This window comes from Gymnoscopelus microlampas (assembly GCF_963454915.1).
Source record: "Gymnoscopelus microlampas genome assembly, chromosome: 4".
Classification (NCBI taxonomy): domain Eukaryota; kingdom Metazoa; phylum Chordata; class Actinopteri; order Myctophiformes; family Myctophidae; genus Gymnoscopelus; species Gymnoscopelus microlampas.
Window position 1 is genome coordinate 31,675,994 of NC_139941.1, and position 18,083 is coordinate 31,694,076.

The 18,083-nt window shown below is 41.7% G+C and overlaps 1 protein-coding gene across 4 annotated transcripts in view; it reads left to right on the top strand.

The window, feature by feature from the left end:
* sgsm1a (small G protein signaling modulator 1a) overlaps positions 1 to 14,455 on the top strand; it is a 38,737-nt gene extending 24,282 nt beyond the window's left edge. The window contains exons 13-27 of one of the 4 annotated variants that reach the window (XM_084056278.1): positions 995 to 1,130; positions 1,271 to 1,387; positions 2,126 to 2,255; positions 3,274 to 3,338; positions 3,551 to 3,696; positions 5,983 to 6,111; positions 6,325 to 6,507; positions 6,719 to 6,790; positions 7,023 to 8,399; positions 8,486 to 8,610; positions 8,972 to 9,054; positions 9,205 to 9,314; positions 9,468 to 9,564; positions 10,014 to 10,181; positions 10,688 to 14,455. In XM_084056278.1, coding sequence (XP_083912404.1) covers positions 995 to 1,130; positions 1,271 to 1,387; positions 2,126 to 2,255; positions 3,274 to 3,338; positions 3,551 to 3,696; positions 5,983 to 6,111; positions 6,325 to 6,507; positions 6,719 to 6,790; positions 7,023 to 8,399; positions 8,486 to 8,610; positions 8,972 to 9,054; positions 9,205 to 9,314; positions 9,468 to 9,564; positions 10,014 to 10,181; positions 10,688 to 10,776 — 3,027 coding nt within the window. In that variant the 3' untranslated portion in view covers positions 10,777 to 14,455. The remainder of the gene's footprint in view (positions 1 to 994; positions 1,131 to 1,270; positions 1,388 to 2,125; positions 2,256 to 3,273; positions 3,339 to 3,550; positions 3,697 to 5,982; positions 6,112 to 6,324; positions 6,508 to 6,718; positions 6,791 to 7,022; positions 8,400 to 8,485; positions 8,611 to 8,971; positions 9,055 to 9,204; positions 9,315 to 9,467; positions 9,565 to 10,013; positions 10,182 to 10,687) is intronic. The other 3 variants (XM_084056279.1, XM_084056280.1, XM_084056281.1) reach the window with 3 other exon arrangements.
* The last annotated feature ends 3,628 nt before the right edge of the window (positions 14,456 to 18,083 follow it).

The window sequence follows — 18,083 nt, forward strand, 5'->3', positions numbered from 1 at the left end:
AACTAATGCAAGTTAGGATGCGTTGCCATGTGAATATGACCAATTACTTGTATATTAAGATCCAAGGAAACTGATATTGGTACACTTTGAGTTAAATCAACCTGATCTGATCAATAAAATCAATTAGCAACTAGAAAAGTGCGCTCCTCCACCAGGCCGGGTTGCCTACCCAGGGCCCAGTGAAATTTGGAAGGCAGTCATAGCCAATTGGAATGGAATCTGAATTTGTTTTTATATGACCTACGGTTCAAAAGTTATAGGCCAAAATGTGAAGAAGGCTGTTTTAGCGCCACCATGCGGCCAATTGGAAAGATTTCTTCCTTGGCCTACTATGAATGTGCGTGCAAAGTTTCACGGCGTTTTGTGCTAAACGGGCCCCTCCCGCAAACTTTGAAAGCCAATCGTAGCCAATCGGAATTGACCAGAAAAATCTAGGCTGCACCAACGCTCCTGATTTCGTGTATAGAGGGGCGGGTGTATAGAGGCGCAGAGAGATTGCGCCTGATCCCATTGGTTCACCGATCTGTCCGTCAACCCTCGCCCCGTTAACACAACATTACGAGCGACGCCCACTGCACTCTGGTTGGTTGGGAAAATGAAACACTTCCTATACCGGGTACACCGACGCGTTCCTCCAGGCTTTTATTTTTTAGCAAAACTGAACAATAAAAGTCTGGAGATCGAGGCTAAGAAACATCTGACAGATACATCTTCATCACATGACCACAGAGATAATATGTAATATGTTGTATTCCACAAAATCTGTAGGAGTAGTAGCAAAAAGTGTGTTTTGAAGAAAACGCAAAATGACAGAAAGTCTTGTCAGGTGGAAATGGGTGTGGCCTATATGGGGAGTTGCGTCATGATACAAGAATGCCTTGGTTGGTGTGATGTTGCTAAATGTGTTCTGTTGCTGTGTTGGCTGTGTTGACTTGTCCACCATTGTACAATGTGAATGACGAGTGTGTTTGTTTGCATCTGTATTCAATTATAGGGCAAAGTGTTCCCTAAACTGCGAAACAGGGTTCCTCAGGGGTCCGGTTCCATAGAGTCGGTCTCAGATAAGGAGGAAGATGAAGCTACAGACTATGTCTTCCGTATCCTCTTCCCCAACAGCCAATCAGAGTTTGGTAAGGAACTTTACCCCACAGGGTATCATATTAAAGTACGGTACTAGTTGGAATACAGGTATTAATGTGCGGCAGCCACTGGTATCGCCCAAGGGCTGCAGTATCTTTTATGAAAATGTCCCCCTTATTGTTTGTTACAGTGACTGTAACCCACCCTCCCCATCTGACTTCCTCCTTCTCCCTTCGACTGAGAGGACAGCCCCCCTCCAAAACATGCAGCTGTCCTGAAGAATCCCCTTTACTCCCAGGAAACAGCTGTAATACTGTCACGCCGCATCTTGTCCTTTCACCTGTCGGCTTATCTTGCTTTAATTCCCTGCCTTTATTATCCTCCCTGCTCTCATCTCTGCCTCTGGCCAAGTTTATTGATGTTTGCCGTAATCAAAGGCCCCCTCACACACACCATACACCCACCATTTTAACTGCATTACAATGCAATAACCTTTTTACAGATGGTGGTAGACAACTGGTTGAAGGATCATGGCTGTTGAACTGGAAAAGAAGTCTCTTGATCTGTTGCTAAAGGCCAATCAACTAAAATAGTCTAGTTTTGTGTTATTTACATGCAGATATCGTGGATTGATGCAGGCAGTTGTTTACCCATTTCAGACTGCTCAATGATCTTTGCTCATTTGCTTGATCTTCTCTCTTTCAGTCGGCAACAGCAATCAAATGATTATCTGAATTAATACCAACGGCGTCATAATTGATAAGTGTAATTCTGGGTGTGCATAAAGTTGCAGCTGTGTTTAAATCATCAAAGGGCAAATATGCTTGATAGCTTCAGCAGCATACTGCATTAACAGTAGTGCATCAGTATCTGATACTGGTGACAATGATGGTGGTGTGTGTGTGTGTGTGTGTGTGTGTGTGTGTGTGTGTGTGTGTGTGTGTGTGTGTGTGTGTGTGTGTGTGTGTGCGTGTGCGTGTGCGTGTGTGTGTGTGTGCGTGCGCTGCGTGCGCTGCGTGCGTGCGTGCGTGCTTGCGTGCTACAGTGACTCCTCCAGATCTGATGGACCAGGCGGCCACAATGTGGCATCCTACTCTCAGAAAGTCCTCGTGTTCTTCCTGTTCTCAGGGGAGCCTCTCTGATGGGGTACCACCCAATGGATGCAACCATGAGAGGTGAGAGAGTAGAAATACCCTTTGGCTTATAAACAGGTTCTATTAAGGGTTTCACCTGCAAACAACATTGCGTGGGGTAGGGCTGCAACTATTGATAATTTTTTTTGCGATTATTATAAAGATAATTTTTCCAAACAATCTACAAATGCGTTTGTTAAAATGATTGGGGTAAAAATGCATATTTCGGCACATCCATTAACCACTTAACACTGGCATCAGGCCAATTTTGATATTTTGAAGTCAATTAATGTTGCAGATGGCTCTCCTTTCCTGACTTTTCCTAAATAGGGATATAACCATGACCATATATGGAGTTCCGGGTTGACTATTATGTCCAAATAGACCAATTATTTGTTTACCCACATTGAGACGCACAGGTGACTGTTTCATGTAATCAATTCCCAACAGATCTCCAAACCTGTTGTTTTGGGGTGCGCTGGTTTCAGTTCATTCAACCTCCTCTTGTGTGTTGGATAGTGGGGTGCGTCTAGCGAGACATATATACTTCATCGCACAATGGTATTGCGTGCTGAGAATAGCTGACATACAAGCTCTCAACCGCGTCGCGGATGCGACCGTTGTGAGCTTGGAGGTCTACTATTCTCACCGAAATCCCACCGTCAAACATCATTGACCATGTCCATAAGACAAATACACGGTGGACAGTTACAACATTAATGCAACAGGGAAAAGCTTGTAGGGAAAATGTAAGCAAAGCAGAGTAACTGGTTGAATGCCGTGCATAAATCCAAGCTGATGTGTCATATTGTTGGTAGACATTAGAATACTAAACGCTTGGCATTTTAAACATCAACCCTCTTGGAACTATACACAAAATTAGCCACATTTAAGGACAATGTGAATCACTGTGAAATTAGAATAAGTTTAATTTTGTGAGTTTAGTTAGGTTCTCTTTTAGAAAGCATGCACAACAAATCCTTAAACTGTGGTGTCTGACGTGGCAGAAGTGAGGATTTGTGTTCCTCATTTGTCATTTCTGTTCTGTATTATCTGACAGGGCTCCTTTGAAGATGCTCTGTGACAACATGAAGTACCAGATCATCTCCCGGGCGTTCTACGGCTGTATGTGAATGCAAAACACCTACTCCTAGTCTGTTATTGTATAATTCTGAAATGCTATTTGATGTTCTAGGATTCATGTGTTTAAACAGAACAATAGTAATTAAAAAAACAAACAAATGACAACCACGATTGGCTGTCACATTTTTACTCAATAAGAATCTTAATGAAGTTTGATAAGATTCATCGGATAATTTACCTCTTTTATCTGAAAGGGCTTGCCTACTGCCGTCACCTGTCCACTGTCCGTACACACCTCTCTGCTCTGGTCAACCACACCATTGTGGAGCCTGACGTGCCGTGTGATGCCTACAAAGGTCTCACCACTGACGTGTGGCAGAGATTCCTCCAGGACTGCACTGTAAGCATCACGATTAGTCACCACACTCTCCACGTCATCACTGCCCTGCTGCAGCACAAGCTTAAAATGAACAACTGGTGATATGCTGTTCCCACACACATACTCACGCACACACACTTGAGTACACACCTCCACTTCTCTCATCTCTCTGTCTGTCAGTATATCTCATCCATATGTATGCTCTGCTAATCATGTTGTAGCACACACCATTAGTCACACAACAATATGCTTGAAGAATAATGCCCTGTCAATCTGAGAGTCATCTGAGAGACCCAGCCAAGTATCTATTTGGGCGTATGTATACTGTATTAGATATGTTAGCCTAGATTCATGAAGAGTCTGACTTGACCATACATGTTGTTGCATGTTTTGCATCCCTTATCCTACTATAAATGCACACTCATTCACTCAATACAGCTTGTGTTCTGGATTAATTTAACCGAATGGTCTGGTGTGTGGTTATAGCGAACACAGATCAAAATACATTTTATTTGTCTTTGATAAGTTTAACTGTCAACTGCTGATAAAAACACAACTTATTGACACAAGGAATTAACAGTCACACTTTTGTGGATTACAGTAAAATTGTAATGACGTTCACAATCACTTAATTCAGAAGTGCCGGTGTTCGACTCTGCAGCCACATTGAGGCACCTATGTAATGTCGGACAAATGCCCGACATTTGGATCATAAGCTCTAGGCTTTGATTGCCTTGAAATAAAATCTGATATTTGATACACAGAATTATCATCCACATGTTACTGATTATAGAGAACATTATATAATTCCAATCCGTTCTGTATTTCCTGCGCAATGGATTAATGGAACTGAAGTGTGTGGTTTGGAGCAAATGCCACTGCGCAGCACAAATCATTGTCTTTGAATAGACAGAAATCTTATATAAATACATTAGACACAAGGAATTGACACTCTCAACTCTGCTGAGTATAGGAACATTTGAATCACAGAGGTTCGTTGAGAATTAGGAATGAGGAAGACCTCTGAATGTGACTCTTGCGTTTTGAAGAGAGACGGGACAGGACGGGACGGGGGGGGGGAGAACACTCCATGACCGCACTTCTAGGCAAGAAGACACTGCGAGATTTCATAGGATTAATGAAGGAATAAGTCTTTGAAATGACACCTAAATTGTGAGGGATATATGACTCTTTCAGTTCGGCTCTGGGATCTTGCATGCATGCCCAATATGCGCCCAACATTTACATTCCAGGCGCGTGTGATACGTTGTCTTAAATGATTCTCAAACGTGCATTCTTCTTTTTAGTACATGTTTGTTTCAATTTGAAGACAGTGAAACTTTACACTCATTCAGCGTGTCAGTCAATCTTTCAATTTATAAACTAACTGGGTTATTCACTTCTCTATTATTTAGTACAGGCCAACGGTGGTTTCTTTAGCTTGCATTGTGTATCAAGTTTTTGAATTAAATTCTGAATTACTTATCTTAGTTCTAATGGTCTCTTCTGCACAAATTGCATTGCTTTTATCATCATAGCTTAGTTTTTAGTTTTTTCGTAAAAAAAATGTTCATTTTTCATCATAGTTTTAGGCAATTAAAGTAACACTGGCTTCATTATGTTTTTGTCAGCTACAGTATAGCCATTGATGGAAGAACCACTACTGCCACCCAGTGGTCAATCCTTCCAGTTACTGCAAATTTAAATGCATTACTGGGTGGGCCTGGTCAAAGGAAAATGTGTGTTACTTTGTGACAGAAAATAAATCTTAAATCTTGAATCTAGATAGCCTTTTAACGTTGTGGCTCTGTATGAGAGGGTGTGTGTCTGTGTGTGTGTGTGTGTGTGTGTGTGTGTGTGTGTGTGTGTGTGTGTGTGTGTGTGTGTGTGTGTGTGTGTGTGTGTGTGTGTGTGTGTGTGTGTGTGTGTGTGTGTGTGTGTGTGTGTGAGAGTGTGTGTGTGTGTGTGTGTGTGTGTGTGTCTGAGGCTAATATTGCAAGACCGCTGGACTGTTCAACGCCACAATCCTTATGTGCGCTGCCAGTAGGCCAAGCATTTTTTCATATAATAATTATGTTTAACTTTAATTATATAATGGATGGAAGTCAATTGTGGTCGGATCGGGCTGAAACATTGCCCAAACATGGAGTCATACATCATACTGTAGATACATCATAGAATAGATGACTGACAATGACATCATAGTCATGAAGTCCGAGATCCACATGAAGCCATGCCATTATTAGACACTTGTCTTATGTTACAGTATTTGATTTGTTTCTTTTATCACATGTCTTATCTCTGTAGGCATATGAAGAGCAGGAGCTGCTGCGTCTGGTATACTTCGGTGGTGTGGATCCCACACTGCGTAAGGAAGTGTGGCCCTTCCTTCTGGGCCATTACCAGTTTGGAATGTCTGAGGCAGAGAGGAATGAGGTTTGTGTTCATCACCCTTTCACTTGATTTCTACTCTGTTGTGCAATGGTGTCGTGTGCCGAAAATAGCAGATCTACAAGCTCACAGCGTGATGCGGTGTGACACATTGTGAGCTTGTAGATATTACGACTATTTCCAAAGTATAAATCAGGCTTTATCGTTTTAGTTAGCTCCCTCTGCAATCACTGAACCCTATCCAACTCTTGATCCCAGGTGGATGAACAAGTCAGAGCGTGCTATGAACAGACTATGAGTGAGTGGCTGGGATGTGAGGCTATAGTCCGCCAGCGGGAGAAAACACAGCATGCTGCAGCTCTAGCAAAGTGCTCATCTGTGGCTAGTGTGGACAGCAGCAGCCAGAAGATGATGCATTGCGATTCCACCGTCAGCAATGAGGTGACACTTTGACCAATTCAAACGTCTTGAGACAGCTGTTCTACAATAGAAACTATGCATGTGATGTCCCAGACACTTAACCTTGGTAGTTTTTGTTTTAAGGCTACTGTGTGAGAAAAGCAATTCAACAAAAATTGATGCAGGAACATTTAACCCTATTTGTAGGAGAGTGTGTTAGTGTGATTTTTCTCTTTTACTTTCTCCCTCCAAGTCATCCCAAAGCTGCAGCTCAGAGAGACAGAGCCTGGCTCGCCTACAAAGTGACTCTAGTAGCAGCACTCAGGTACCATAACTTGTCTTTCCTTACACACAGCACTTTTTACACTCACGATTCATGCCTAGTAGATCATGTTCAAAATCCGCACAGTGAAGTGCCTTGAAAGCAACTGAATTTTCATATTATCGTGCTCTATTTTCATAATAATTATCCAACGTTTTTACTGTTTAAATGCATTGAATGACTACCTACTTTTTTGAACCAATATCCCTTATCCCTGCACTCTCTCTCCTGCTAGTACTTCACATCCTTCCAACCCTTCCCCTTGAGTAGCCTGCTTCCCTTTGGCTTGTTCTTCCAGGTATTTGAGTCTGTAGAGGAGGTGGACCAGATCGAAACAGAGCCAAAGACTGAAGAGACCAAACAGGTTCCAAAGATGCCCAATGGGGCCCTCCAGAATGAGACCAGCTCTCCTGACTCCGGACATCCTTCCTCCCGCAATTTCTCAGTCACCTCTGGCATATCAGACGGCTCCCTCAGCACGGAGGATAGCGCTGCACCTGATCTTGCTTCTAAAATCACTTCTGCCTCGCAGCAGACCCTGCCACCACAGAGCCCAATCAAGCCTCCTCAGGACGCATTAGGAGAGAGCTCTGGCCTGCAAGAGAAGAAAGACAGTCAGATAAAAGGTGACATATCAGTGAGACAAGAAAAAGAGGAGGAGCACAAAATGCCTGAAGTGGCCAAAGAGACTGAGGTGCCAGATGCTGAGGTCACCCAGTCAAGAGAAGGGCAAGTGAAGGCCTGTGAAGACCTGAGTCTTCCACCTAAAACAGAGGACAGTGGTGTAGATTCAGCAATCAACCCTGACTATACTGAGCAGAAGACAGATGCAAAGGAAATGGATGCTGCTGAACCAGAGGCCAAACATGAGATATCAACAGCAGAGTCAGGGAAAGAAGTGCCTAAAGATGACGATGCAACACCATCAGTTGTAGTCGCAAAATCAAAAGATCAGATCGTGCTCTGTGAGCAGACTCTTGAGAAAGGGGCGGAAGAAATGAAGAATGAGGAGACATTGAAGCTAATGCACGTGGTTGTAACAAGTGTAGAGAAAACAGATGATGAGGGTGAAGTTTTGAACTCAGAGGAGTCTGAAGAAATGGATAAAGCTGAGGCACCAAAGGAAGTGGTATTAATGAAGGAGAATGAGCTTAAGAAAGTGGAGGTGATGGACGGATTAGAAGAAAGAGTTGAAATATTACAGAACCTTGTGGTAGACAATAATCAACTTTTCACAGCAGAAGACGCTCAATTAAAAGGAACGGCAACCTTTAGCAGACCTCCACATGATGACCCTCAAGTCACCACTGAATCCGATGAGTCTCCTTCAGTCATAGAGATGGAGGAGATCCCAAAAGCCAATGTTTCCATGGCACCTTGGGACAGGAAGGGTCCATGTGAGGCCTCCTCTACCTCAGATGATTCCGTCCCTCACCTGGAGCTCAGGATGGAAGATGAACGAGGGAAGCCCAGCCCAGAAGGCACAGAGTCCATCCTCTCTGAGGAGCCAGAGATGGAAAGCCTTTACCCTCCTTTTGACTCAGCGGCTCTGGCTGGAGAGACAAAGAATGATGAAGTGACCTCTCCTGTGTCCATTGGGAATATTTACTCTGTATGCACACCTTTTTACATTTCCAAAGTAATTTATTCATATATGATGCTACAGTGTTATGATTCTTTTTCTGCAATATGTTGCAGCAAGAGCTTTTGGATCTGTACACACTAAATCTCCACCGCATTGACAAGGATGTGCAGCGTTGTGACAGGAACTATTGGTACTTCACCCCCACAAACCTGGAGAAATTGCGCAACATCATGTGCAGGTAAAGCACCGAGATCTTATCAAAGGCCTTCCATCATTATCAAATACTGTAATATTGTAATGTAGTAATGCATTGAATTTGAAACATGTAGAGCAAAAGTATTTCTAAGGTAAAAAAGGCGTTGAAAAATGAAAAAATGAATGAATACACAATACATTCATTTTTTCAAATGAATACACGTTGAAAAATGAATACACAAAAATGGGACACTAGGATTCATGTGGATACTACTTTGAGAGTCACAGACTACATAGAGTACATACGTACACATACTGACAAACCCTGCTCTAGATTCTAAATGGCTTGACCTTTGGCCATGCCCTAAAAGATCTTACACTCACAGTCTTCATTGTTACTACAGCTATATCTGGCGGCACCTTGAGACTGGCTATGTGCAGGGCATGTGTGATCTGCTGGCTCCACTCCTGGTCATTCTGGATGATGGTGAGTCAACAACAATGAGTCAATGCACTGAGCAGTTTCCTGATACTCTTTTGACACTTGGTATATTATTACTGGTGGGGTGGTTAATGATGAACAATAGAATAGAATTTTCCTGCTTACCTTGTCCCACCACAAATCTGTGTATTTTAGAGGCTCTGGCCTTCAGCTGTTTCACTGAACTAATGAAGAGAATGAACCAGAACTTCCCGCATGGAGGTGCTATGGACACTCACTTTGCCAACATGCGTTCCCTTATCCAGGTGACATACATCTCCAACGTCCTTCCACATTTTTGCATAGGAATTATCACTAAATAATTGTATTTCCCAGAACATCTCAGAACAAAATTTCACCATCAACCGCCAATCTCATTATTTTTTCTCCTCCTATCCCTCACAATCCTTCCCCTATAGATCCTGGATTCTGAGCTCTTTGAGCTAATGCACCAGAATGGGGACTATACACACTTCTACTTCTGCTACCGCTGGTTCCTTCTAGACTTCAAGAGAGGTACAGTAATGACATACTGCTTAAGAAACTGTGTTGCTAGAAAAATGCCAATTAAAGGAACTGGAGGATCTGTTTTGAGCCCTGTTTGTTGGTAAAATGTCAAACCACTTGGCAGTTTTCTAACATACAAAGTATACAGTTAATTAAGCTTTTGTACAGCATGGATATGTAATACAGTAACATTCAGAAAAGAACCTCCTAGAGATTTGTTATTTAAAATATTGTCTATCAATTGTAATATAACAAGAGGGTGATTAATGCCAAAGCATTTATCTTGGTATATCCTTGGTGTATGAACTGTTCAGCCCTACTGTCTGATCCAGTTCATACCTGCTTCCTGTCACTTCTAAGTCTCACATCCTTCCCTGCATCCCACCACCTTGGATTCCCATCATGCTCTCACGCAGCTATGCAGCCTGATTTTTATGCTGCTATACTTTGTCTTACAGAGCTGGTATATGACGATGTGTTTGCGGTCTGGGAGACCATCTGGGCAGCAAAGTATGCTTCCTCTGGTCATTTTGTTCTTTTCATTGCACTGGCACTGGTGGAGATCTACAGGGACATCATACTGGAGAATAACATGGACTTCACTGATATCATAAAGTTCTTCAATGGTAACATACTTATCATATTTCCAGCCTTTATTTGCCCTGAATGAAGGGAGCGATAAAAGGACCAAGAATGTGATAATTGATATCAGTCATCCTGGGGCTTATAACTGTTATGACAGTAGCTGACAAATCAGCGCATGCTACGGTGCCACCACAAGCTAAACTGCCACCTTGAGCGTCCTGCAGGAGTCAGATCTTTGCCATTGTTGCTAATATAAGTAAATCAAATTTTCACAACAAGGAATTATGGTGCAGAACTGGTTGTATAGTGCAGAACTGGTTGTGCATCGTGTGACACCAAAAATAACAATCTACACGCTTACAACACATCGCATCGCAATGCATTGTGAGCTTGTAGATCTGCTATTTTCAGTGTGCGACACCAGCACACACCTAAGTATAAATTAGGCTTCAGACCTCAAGTTTGGATAAGCAAAAATGTGTGGTGGGGTTATCTAAAATGAAATGTGTAAGTCATGATTGGTTATTCATGTTTTCCTTTGTTTCAGAAATGGCAGAGCACCACAACATAAAGCAGATTCTTACTCTGGCCAGGGACCTGGTGTGCAAGGTGCAGATGCTCATTGAGAACAAGTGATGTTTGTTTCCTCTTTACTTGTTGTCCATGTTAAGTGTGATACGCAAATGTAGCAGCACAAGAGCAATCACACAGGACACCCAAACGAATACACATACACAGTATACAGAGACTTGTGACACACACACACACACACACACACACACACACACACACAAGCACACCTGCACGCACGCACGCACACACACACACAGCCTTAACATTCCCAATTTGCTGCTGAGACTAAATACAGTGTGTGTGTGTGTGCGTGCGTGCGTGCGTGCGTGCGTGCGTGCGTGCGTGTGTGTGCGCGTTTCGTTAAATGGTGTGGGAAAAGTGTCATATCTGTTAGTAATATCAATTTATGAGATTAAATAGTTAGAAAAGTATTCTTCGACTTCTAAATATTTTTGGAAAATAATGTGTTATGTGTCGATCTTTATTTGGTTGCATTTGTACTTGATATTTAGAGAAAGGCTGACTTAAGTTGCACACATAAAACCAAATTTCAACTATATTTAAGATAAGGAAAACATAATATCATATGATAATATTAGTATAATAATCTATATTTGAACATTTTTAATAGTCGACAAAGTAAGATAAATAAATACTTCAGCGGGTTATTCTTGCTTTTTAGATTAAAATTAGACAGGCAATTGCTACTAAGAATCTTTATTTTTATTTCCTATATTTCTTGGAGGGCACCTAGATTATGCCCATGTGTTTTCTGGATTTGGAGATGGTGTATGACAGGAACCCCAGGGAGATATTGTGGGAGAGTATTTTGAGAGTACGGGGTGAGGGGGACCTTACTGAGGGCCATCCAAGCTCTGTACGCCCAAAGCAACAGCTGTGTACGGGTTCTCGCCAGTAAGTCGGACTTGTTCCTGGTGGGGGATGGCTTCCGCCATGACTGCGCCTTGTCACCTATTGTGTTTCTGATATTCATAGACAGGATTTCGAAGCGCAATTGTGGAGGTGAGGGTTTACAGTCCGGTGAGCTGAAGAGAGCATCACTGCTTTTTGCAGATGATTTGGTCCTGATGTCCTGTGACCTTCAGCACTCACTGGAACAGTTTGCAGCCTAGTTTATTGACTAGAGCTCATGCTTGCTCTGTTTATTCCAATTTTGCACTTGTAAGTCGCTCTGGATAAGAGCATCTGCTAAATTCATGAATTGTAAATTGCAGCCATGTGTGATGCAGTTGCAATGAGGGTCAGAACGTCTAAATCTGAGGCCATGGTTCTCGCCAGGAATCTGGCGGATTGCTTACTCCAAGTAGGGAATGAGTCCTTACCCCAAGTGAGAGAACCCAAGTATTTCAGGGTCTTGTTCTCGAGTGAGGAGAGGATGGAGCGTGAGATTAGCTCCGGAGGTTGGAGCAACGGGAGAGGTATTGCGTTGGCTTTACTGTACCCTTGTAACGAAAAAAGGCAAAGCTCTTGATCCGGTCAATTTTCGTTCCTACTCTCACCTATGGTCATGAAAAAAGAACAAGATTGTTTTTTCTTTTCAGTAGAGTGGCTGGCATCTCCCTTACAGGTACAGTCCACACCAATGATTCACAACGCTACTTGAGTTGCAACTTGCAACCAGTTGCAGCGGTCTAAATTGACCATTTGCAGGTCGGTGCAGTTTTGGGATACTGTTGCAAGAGATTGCAGTAGCAACTTGTTGCGAATCATTTGTATGAACAGGGCTTTAGATTGTCTCTAGATTGTCCTCAGTCGAGCCCACCAGTGACGTCTCCAGTCCTTTTTATCCCTTTTTATCCATAACCCTAACCCATGTATTAGTTACTGCAGCACAAGTTTGCTGACTATGGCAGTGACCTGCCAGCTTCTTTCTCTGGCTGCTATCTTCTCAATCACTATTGTAAGCCCCCAGAATGCTTGTAGGTAACACGCTCATCCTGGTTGATGTTTAGTACTGCACATCGCATTATGATGTAGCACCCATCAAGGGACTTCAGGGTCCAGCATTCATAGCCATTGCTCAGTCATCAGTGATGGACATAGTAGAGCTGCTGCTCCTTTGCATAAAAAGGAGCCAGTTGATCTGGTTTGGGCATCTAGTAAGGATGCCTCCTGGTTGCCATTATATTGGACACTCCACGCTGGCCTGGGAATGCCTCCCCCAGCCAGTGCTGGCTATCATGGCCAGGGAAAGGGAAGTCTGGATTCCCCTGCTGAACTGCTACCCCTGTGACTTCAGATAAGTGGAGGGATGGATGGATTTCTTATTTAATTTAGTTTAGTTGTTTTTCACTGTATATGTATACTTTATATGCTGTCATCAGGGTATCCTTGAAAAAGAGAGCTTGCTCTCAATGGGCTTCCCTGAATAAATAAAGGAAAAAGAAAAGAAAGAAAGAATTTAGTTAAACATGCCAGAGGGTTATAGTCCATATCATAATCCAGCCTCCAGTAACATTTTGCACAAAAAACATTTTGTGCAATTTAGTATCAGTGTTTTCACAACATCCCATAATCTGCCTTGTCAACCGAATTCTACTGTATGTCTGTATGTTTAGTGTGTGAAATATACTGTAAAGGGAGAGAAAACAAGTTAAACTATTATGAAAATTGTATTAATAACCTGATGTGTGATTTATTGGTCTCTAGCTAGAAGTGCACACAAAGCAACAAGCCTGAAAAATTGTCAGTGCTCTTATTTTTTAATTATCCAGTAAACCATTGTATAGTTTGTAAATTGTGTAGCTTACTCAGTATGACATAGTTATGCTTGTATTACCTTTCAAACTTAACCAGAATTCTATTATTTAAATCAAATGTTTTTTGAATACTTCAGTAGTCAAAGATGTAAACAGCACGGAAGTATAGTAACACTTGGGCTAAAAGGATAACACAAGACCTGGGGACGTCACTTGTTTCCATTGTGGTCCTAATGTTATTTTGATATGGCATATTTAGGGGAAAACAAAATACAATATCCTGTGTTACAATACGTGATCATGTAGTAGGTCACCATGAAAGGGCAAATAATGCACAATTCATAGTAGCTCATGTGATATTCAGACAATTCCTTGGTGTGAGATGGTCAAATGCAATGGTATGAGTAGCAGTAGTCACACTTCATAGACATTTTCAGTGATAACACTGAATTAATTGGAAATTAATAATGTCTGGGAAAAGTAGTTGTTGGGAATTTGGAAATGTGTTTACGTGTCAATTTGTAATTTGGAAATGAACATGAATTACATTTTCTTGGACTACTCTCAAACCCAAAAACGTCTGAATGTCATTATAAAGGAAGGATGTTTCCTGAATGATGTTTCCTTTCCTGAATTGATATAATATAATATTACACTGACAAAACAGTCAAAGGAAGATGGAGGACACTGGTATTATTTTGCATATATCCCTTACTTTAAAGTAGTTTGGTGAGATTTTGTGAACATATACTAATCTAATGTTATGTTAATGTCAAATATTTGAGAAATTGTCATTTGTTGCCCACAGCTACACTTCGTTCTAACAGTATCTTTTAATTGATGTGCTAAATTAATTGCATTGAATATTGGTGTTTCTTTGTGAATGCAACTGCTCTATCAGAACATGAAACTACTTTATTTTATTATATTTATTTGCCATATTTATTTATTTATCTATTTATTTACTTGTTTAAATGCCACTAGATTTGTAAAGCAGAAAGTGTTATTTTGTGTATTTTAAATGTGTATTGTAAAACAATCAAATTCTATATAAAGAATTCATATATTAAATGGTATATGTTTTTATAATAAAAATAAAAATGGAAACATTCCTATTTTTCCAAAAGGCTATCTAATGTCTCTCTCTCTCTCTCTCTCTCTCTCTCTCTCTCTCTCTCTCTCTCTCTCTCTCTCTCTCTCTCTCTCTTAAAGTGGGTGTAACTAGTGCTTTTCTTTATGTCTAATAAGTGTTAAATAGCTCTATATTCACACAGTAATGATTGCTTGTGTTGGTTCAGTAACGGGTCTCCCTGTCTCTTCAGCTCTTTTGTAAACAGAAAAATATTTCAGTTTGGGTTACCAATTTCATCCAATCAGGAGAGGTTTTCGTTGTTGCACATTTTTTGAGCGCACAAAGCAAAGGCCAAATGCCAGGGCAGGAAGGCCATCAAATTAAAAAAATATTTTAAGTCCACAGAAATAATTAATTTGATTTAATGTAAACTTATTGTTTTTATTATTATTATCAGGAGAGACAATACATTCAAGCATACCAGTGCATCAAACTTCACAATACAATACAGAAAACAATATCTCACATTGCCTCTCCAGTGAGAGTAAGAAACAGTAGAATAAATAATTAGAGATAACAAAAGTGAACAAGAAAAAGTGCCTCTTAACAGGTCTCCGCCAGGTCAGGTAAGTTATTGTGGGCCAGCAATGTTAGGAATGCATTGGCCTCCTGGTGGCGCTAAAACAGGCATGTATGAACTTTCACGGCAAAATGCTTCATGATTTGAGGCATTTTGTTCAAAGCGAACCACTCCTGCAAACTTTAGATGCATATCTAACCAATCAGGATGGAATATGACAAATCAGACAGATCCGTTTTGATCACATGACTATTATATCATGTGTACCGATTTGCGTGATGATCTGTAGAAGTAATATCAAAACAATTCTTTTGCTAAAATCGTCCTCCTGGTGGCGCTATAACAGACCGATCTGACACATGCCTTCTCTATTTTAACGACTCTATCAAACAAGATGTCGACAAGGGCAAATATTGCGGCATGGTCATGCTGGACCTCCAGAAGGCTTTTGACACCGTTAATCACCCAATTATGATCAATAAGCTCAAAGCAATAGGCTTTGATGACACGTCGGTGAAATGGATGAGATCCTACCTGGAAGGGAGGGAGCAAGTGGTGGAAGTAAACGGCACCCAGTCCCCTCCCCTCCCAGTGACTTGTGGTGTTCCTCAAGGAAGCATACTAGGACCACTACTGTTCCTGATATATGTGAATGATATGTCTTCAGCTTGCGACTGCAAACTGTTCCTGTTCGCAGATGACTCGGCTCTGCTGGTCTCGGACAGGGACAGGCTGCAGGTTGAGAAAACTCTCAGCACTGAACTCAACAAGATCTGCATCTGGCTCTCCGACAACAAACTCTCATTACACCTGGGTAAAACTGAATCCATCCTCTTTGGGTCCAACCCTAACCTTAGAAAGGCTGAGAGTTTCACGGTCAAAGTGGGTGAAAATGTTATCACAAGAAAGGAGGAAATTACCTACCTGGGTTCCATCTTGGAGGCAAACCTCTCAGGTGACAAAAACGCTGAAAAGACGATCAAAAAGGTCCACAAAATAACACGGAGGATGTGGAGGCTTGTTCGTAAAGTCAGTAAGAATACTCTGAAGATTCTTGTAGGGGCCCTCATACAAGGTCATTATGATTATGCATGCACTTCATGGTATCACAACACCTCCAAGGCCCTAAAAACAAGGCTCCAAACATCCCAAAACAAACTTGTAAGGCTACTTCTTGGCCTCAATTACAAAACCCATCTAACCCATGCCCATTTTGCTAGGATTGGATGGCTTAGGGTTGAGGACAGAGTACAGCAACTTGCTATGGGCCTGGTCTTCAAGATACACCACAACATTGGGATCCCCCTGTATTTGTCAAAATACTTCCAAAATGTTAATCAAGTCCATGATCATAACACCAGAGGCAGCTCCACAAACCATGTTCAACCCAGATTTGGCACAACAAAGGGAAAGAACTCTTTCTCATGCTATTCATCTAAAATGTGGAATGCCCTACCAAAAAGAGTAAAGGAGTGTAAAACCCTACTCACTTTCAAAAATGCCCTAAAGATACACCTTCAGGAGGCTGCAATTCAAAAATGGCCCCTGTCCAATAACCTACCCCATGTCCTAACCTAACCTACCCCCCCCCCCCCCTCTCTCTTTCTTTTTTTGTACATATTTTTCACCCTTCATACCAGTAACCTGTAAACTGATTGTATGACATTCTGTATAGTAGTGTGTATATCTGTCTGTCTCTTATATGTCATCATGATTTGTGTGCGTGGGGATCTCATCTTAAACAAGCTACGTGCTTAACTGAGCTATCCAGTTGTTTAGTAGACCTTGTATTGCGAATTTGTACTTCCATGTACTGTTATGTACTGTCATGTACTGTTCTCATGTCTTACTAAATAAAGTACATCAATCAATCAATCAATCAATCTGAACAATTTGGGGGAGAGGTTCTGCTCTGGCATCCAGGGAGTGTATATATACAGTTTCGCTTCGATCGGGCCAACGTGCCGGACACGGACGGACGGACGGACGGACGGACGGACAGACAGACAGACAGACAGTGCAAAACATAGTCTCGGCCGTGCCTTCGGCCTGGCGGAGACAAGAAATTGCGGAAATTGCCTATCTAAAAGGCAAGCTCTGAGTCTCAACGCGTTGAACTTGTAGATCTGGATTCTTCGCCAAATATTGACCGAACGATAGGGTTGGATGATTAATTCATGTGTTTAAACCTGCCCTTTTGAAATATTTGGATGTTTACATGAATGAGAGCGGACCAGCGAAGACGGGAAAGTAATTTACTTTAAATTGTAATTGCTTATTTCGTTACTGTAATGAAAAGTGCGCCTCGTTTAATAATAAAGCCAATCAAGTGGAAAAAGCACGCCCGAACAGGGACTTGAACCCTGGACCCTCAGATTAAAAGTCTGATGCTCTACCGACTGAGCTATCCGGGCGCTCTATCCTCAATGACGCTTTGTTGGTTAATAACTATGAAGCTGTACTGTACGACGTGTTGTCACTCCAACATAGGCAGCAGGTAGTTAATAGCAGTTAATGGTGTGTACAGTACAGCTAATGTATTTACAAGTTTTGCTACATGAGATACAGTAATCATTACATATCGATTGATAATGTCTGTATACATTACTGCCTGCTAATTTACCCCGCGCTGACTCAGACCTCCTTCAAAACAACCATATCATTTGTCCACATATCGCTACTACAACAAAATGTTTCATTGTGAAGAATATATGAAGCCGCTGCCTTTAGGGTGAGTTCGTTTCTTTTTGTTTTGTTCATTTGTGTTTTTAAGTGGGAATAGCCAATAGCGATTGAATACAATACAAATAATTCAAGACCCATTCGCATCATGGTATTTTAAATAGTCAGCGTGTCAAGCCACAAAACGGCATTCCAATCCCACTGTGTCCTGACGCGTCCACTATCCAGATCCCATGTGTTGGACGGCAGTAAATCCAACTCACTCCTGGCTTATAAAGTCCGTACATTGTTTTCCGAATACGCGACCACGCTACGT